Source organism: Sinocyclocheilus grahami, unplaced genomic scaffold (assembly GCF_001515645.1).
Source record: "Sinocyclocheilus grahami isolate Dianchi unplaced genomic scaffold, SAMN03320097.WGS_v1.1 scaffold902.1, whole genome shotgun sequence".
Classification (NCBI taxonomy): domain Eukaryota; kingdom Metazoa; phylum Chordata; class Actinopteri; order Cypriniformes; family Cyprinidae; genus Sinocyclocheilus; species Sinocyclocheilus grahami.
In genome coordinates this window covers 322,645-327,695 of record NW_015506081.1, presented here as the reverse complement: position 1 = coordinate 327,695, position 5,051 = coordinate 322,645, and the positions used below count along the sequence as shown (strand labels likewise).

At 42.8% G+C, this 5,051-nt stretch overlaps 1 protein-coding gene across 1 annotated transcript in view; it reads left to right on the top strand.

Moving 5' to 3' along the window:
• The first annotated feature begins 377 nt into the window (after positions 1–377).
• Positions 378–5,051, top strand: part of LOC107564033 (adhesion G-protein coupled receptor G2-like) — an 8,192-nt gene continuing 3,518 nt past the window's right edge. The window contains exons 1-6 of the mRNA XM_016249024.1: positions 378–475; positions 553–721; positions 800–931; positions 1,060–1,176; positions 1,254–1,290; positions 1,385–1,482. Coding sequence (XP_016104510.1) covers positions 378–475; positions 553–721; positions 800–931; positions 1,060–1,176; positions 1,254–1,290; positions 1,385–1,482 — 651 coding nt within the window. The remainder of the gene's footprint in view (positions 476–552; positions 722–799; positions 932–1,059; positions 1,177–1,253; positions 1,291–1,384; positions 1,483–5,051) is intronic.

Below are 5,051 nucleotides of genomic sequence, written 5' to 3'. Positions count from 1 at the left end.
CAAGGTTGTTTGTGTCATTGCGCAACTGGAATAATATGCGTCCATTGTTTATTTGTGTTGAAGGGAAAGAAGAAAGCGGATACATTCTGCATTTAAATGGGAGTGAATGGATGTGTGTGACCTGTGGTGATGAAAGATCAACCACCATTACACCACTGTCACACACCACTTCAACATCACATACTACAACTCACAATCCAACTACTAGTTCAACATCACAAACAACAACTCACGATCCAACTACTAGTTCAACATCACATACAACAACTCACGAGCCAACTACTAGTTCAACATCACATACAACAACTCACGATCCAACTACTAGTTCAACATCACATACAACAACTCAAAATCCAACTACCAGTTTCATGCCAAATATGACAACTCCCAAGCCAACTCTCCCACCAGCTGAGATGACTTTCAATCTACAAGCTGAGCAAAACAACACAGATAAAATTGATCCCCAAAAGGCAGCGTAAGTGTGCGGTTACCAGCAGATTTCAAATCTATAATTTAGTTACAAAATACCAAGTGATCCCATGCATTTTACAGAGAAAACTTGGACAAAGTGGAGTCGCTGGTGGAGCAGATGGAAAAAAGCAATAAAACCAATGCAGCGATTGTCATGGGCGATGTAATTGGCGTTCTTCAAAGACAACCCAAGAACACAGCAACCAAAGACATCAACATATGCTACTCTTCAAGTCAGAATATGATAAACGTAAGGCCTGAGAAGCATTAAAACGTGTCCCTCTAGGGAAGAATTAACATTTATCAATGCAATTTCTTCTTTTTGCAGGTTGTTGAGAGCAACCAGGCTGGTTTTCCCTGGTCTGTAAAGATTCCCAGTGAAGCCTTTGATAAATCACGACAGGAAAACAATGGAAGTGCATTTGTTGGAATTCTACGTTTCAAAAACATGGGAAATAAGGTCTGTACCAATGTTTCACTTTCACTTTGAACTGTTGGAGCTGATTCATCAAAAATGTTTGCATTTGGACAAATGTGTCTTGATTGTTTGTATTTGATTGCTCTATTCTGGTATGGTTTCTGATTTAGGAGGAAAGTAAAACTCACACTGTTTTAAACAGTGAGAGTTATGGAATAACAATGGGGGCCAATATTTCCAACCTCTTCGACAATATTGACATGATCATTAAAAAGAAAGAGAATCTGGTAATGAAGGTTTCGTTGCAAAACTTATATTATATTACACAGTTAAAGCAAAATCAATATAAACATGTTTTTAACAGAACGGAAATGTGTCCTGCGTTTCTTGGAATGGCAAAGGTAAATTAATTTATGTTCCTATCAGCAAACCCAGTTTATTTTCTATAATTAATTTGTATAATGAATTTCATTTGTTGCTCTCTTTTCATTGAAGGAGAACTTAAATGGAAGACGTTTGGCTGTGAGACAGAAATCGACAACACCTCCATAAAGTGCTCCTGCTCACATCTGACGTTCTTTGCAGTGCTGATGGTAAGAAGCTTCTCAGAGAAGAAGAACATCTTGGTTACATATGTAATGCTTGTTCCCTGAAGGAGGGAATGGAGACGTCACGTCGGTGATGACCAATGTATTGGGATCGCGCCAGAGAGACCAATCCACTTCGAGTGTAACTAAACAAGCCAATGGACATTGGCATGCGGATTTCGCATCTGGCTGCCACTCCCCGCAGTGCAAGTATAAAAGGCAGCAGGTGCACCGCATTAATTCTTGTTTTCGCTGAGGAGCCAAGCCAGAGTCCCGGCCGCTCAGTGGTGGTACAGCAACTGTGGAAACAGGACGTGACATCTCCATTCCCTCCTTCAGGGAACGAGGATTACTTACGTGACCAAGACGTTCCCTTTTAGTCGGTCACTCTCAAGGTCACGTCGGTGATGACAGACGAACTGGGATCCCTACCAACACGCCACAGGTGCTTCCCCCTCCAGTGCCCTGTGTAGGCCTCCTGATCCTTCCTATAAGGCAGATGACAGGACCGGGCTCTACACAGAGAAGGTAGACTACAGCTGTTTCTCGCAACCCAACAGTAGGACTTGGATAACACTGGGAAAACGTGCCCTATCCATTTGGAAAGGGCATGCTGCGGAGTCACCTCCTCCCAGAGGGGGTTAAGTGACATTTACTTACTGCACATGGAAGTCTCTGAGGTGGCTCAGACTGCATAATTTAGAGACGGCAGAACATGTTCTGCCAGGGGAAACACGGCCCTAGTAACTGTTCCGTGGACATACACATATGGGATCCCAACAGGGTCACTCATATGGGCACTAGCCTCACACCAGATTTCAAGACTTCATTGGCTGAAAGGCCTGGCGCCAAACGCTCCACCACGTCTGGGCACTGGAGTGCTGTAGGACTCGACAGGGTTTGCCCGGTCAGGGAACTCTCTGGAAAATTAGGCACTAAGGATGTGTATTCATAGGCCAAGGTGATGGCATCCACTATCCAGTGGGCCATCCTCTGCTTGGAGACAGCCTTTCTGCTGTCCTCCGTAACAGACAAAGACCTGTTCTGAGGTCCTAAAGCTCTGAGTTCTGTCCACAAACTGTCGCAGTCCAAAGCTAGGGCTGGGTATGCCTCCTCCAGAGGCAGCGCTTACAAGTTGCCTACCTGGTCCCTGAAGGGAGTGGTAGGAACCTTGGGCACGTAGCTGGGCTGGGGTCTCAGTGTTGCACTGGAATCAGCCGGCCCAAACTCAAGGCACGATTCGTCGACCGAAAATGCCTGCAGGTCCCCCACCCTCTTAATTGAGGCGAATGCAGTCAGGAGTAGGGTTTTCATAGAAAGAAACTTCAACTCGACTGACTGCAAAGGCTCGAAGGGGGCGGTTTGTCCCTACAAGAAGAACATGCATCATCCACGAACGCTTCCTCAGCGTGCTCTATGCCCAGACACGTGAGGCAGCGATCGTGACCGTCCTGAGGTGCCAGGAAACGACCACATCCAGAAACGCACGGGTGATCAGACAACTTTAAAAAGACACGATCACCCGTGTTGCTCTTTTAAAGATTGCTCAAATAGTGCTGAAGCACGCAGGGGAGCTGGTCACCGCACACTCCAAGTGTGGCTGTCTGCACGAAAGATTATCTTTTTTGTCCCGTGAGACCGCGACCACCGCTGCAACGGCGTAACGCCCGCACTCGTCTCTTGCAATCACTTGAAGAGGAGAGCAGTAGTGATGCACCACTGCTCGGCTCTGAAGCGAAAAGATGAATTAATGCAATGCACCTGCTGCCTTTTATACTCACGCTGCGGGGTGTGGCAGCCAGATGCGAAATCCGCATGCCAATGTCCACTGGCTCGTATAGTTACACTCAAAGTGTATTGGTCTCTCTGGTGAGATCCCAGTTCGTCGGTCATCACCGACATGACGACAAGAGTGACCGACTGAAAGGAAACTTATGCTTTCATAATTTATGTTTCATTTACACGTCTACATGCTAGTGAACTCAAAAGATCCTTGGTCAGGACTCCCATAATTTTTAATCTCAGAGTTTTTTTCTGGATACATCTAAAAAAATAAAGCCTCTTTCTATTGGGAAAACAAAAAGTCTAGTTCAAAAATATTTCTAGAAAGAGAGCATTCCTCCCACAATACTGCATCTGACTAGTGCATCAAGCACCTAATAAAAAATTATAATTATTTAAATACAGTAGCTACATTTACATGCACCCAAAAATGCGTTAGTAATTGGATTGATTTAATTAATTCGACTTAATTGATTAGGATTGAAAATCCTTCAAACACCTCAATCATCTGACTGAACACGATCTGAATGCACTGCGCATTGTGCTGAAGATTTATTTGAAATATATGTGATCCAAACAAAAATGTGAATTGTATTCCAGAGTTAACGGTTCATATAAGCAGAAAGTTCAGAATCTGAATTCAGACCGGATTCGATTGGACTGATGAAAATGAGTGCATGTATACACACATTTGCATAAGTCAGTCGATGCATCCAAAAGGTGTAGTTAGTTACCAGCTCTCACTTATGTTAACTAAAGCCATAAAATGAATGTGGAGCAGCTCAGATTAGTATACTGGCTGATAAATATTTGAGTTCATATTGAAGCTTTTGAAATCTGACTTTTAATTGCAGACTTTGATATCTTCAGCAGAGATTAAGACATTTCTGAGAGCTCCATTTGCTCTGCATTTAATCGCACTGCTATCTAGGAGAAACAGTTTAGACAGTCGAGACAGTCCTCAATCCTTTTGAAGTATAACATGACGACATTGTGGAAATGACAGCAAAAAATCATCCAGCTGATCTGTGCATTTTTGTGTCTTTTCTCCAATAATTCAGTCTCTGCCAAAAGCAAACGACACAGTGCCGGATCTGGAATCATTGACTTTAATCTCTTCTATCGGCTGCGGCATCTCCATGTTTTTTATGGCCATCGCTTTATTCATGCATTTCCTGCTACGGTAGAGTATCTTAAAGTTTATCATTCAGTTAGTGCTGTTTAGTAATTAATAATCATTATTGCTACACTAACAAACAATTTTCACTAAGAAATTGCTGGTACATTTACAAAGAAAGAAACAGCAACACATTGAATTAAACTTGAATTTTTGAAGACTGAAATAGTATTTTCATGTAAAACATTATCCAAGTGATGAGATCAAACCTCTAATGTATTAAAGTTCAGGTTACAAAAGCAGTTTTTTGTATGTTTTAATAGGAAAGCCAAATCAAATCAGGCCACGAAGATCTTGATGAACATGTTTGTGGCTTTGTGTCTACTGAATGCCTCATTTTTGTCAAACGAGAGCGTCGCTAACACACAAGACAACACTGCGTGCGTCTTCATAGCGCTGCTCCTGCATTACTCCTTGCTGGCCTCATTCACCTGGTTCTTCATTCAAGCTCTTCATATGTACTTATGGCTCATCAGACAGAATGTCACCATCACAAACTACGTGAGGAAGATCACTGTGTTGGGCTGGGGTGAGTCTGAGCAACAAAACATCTATTAAGAAAATAAAACAGTTGTGAGGTCTAGGTAGAGACGTTTGTCTTGAGTGTTTAAAATAG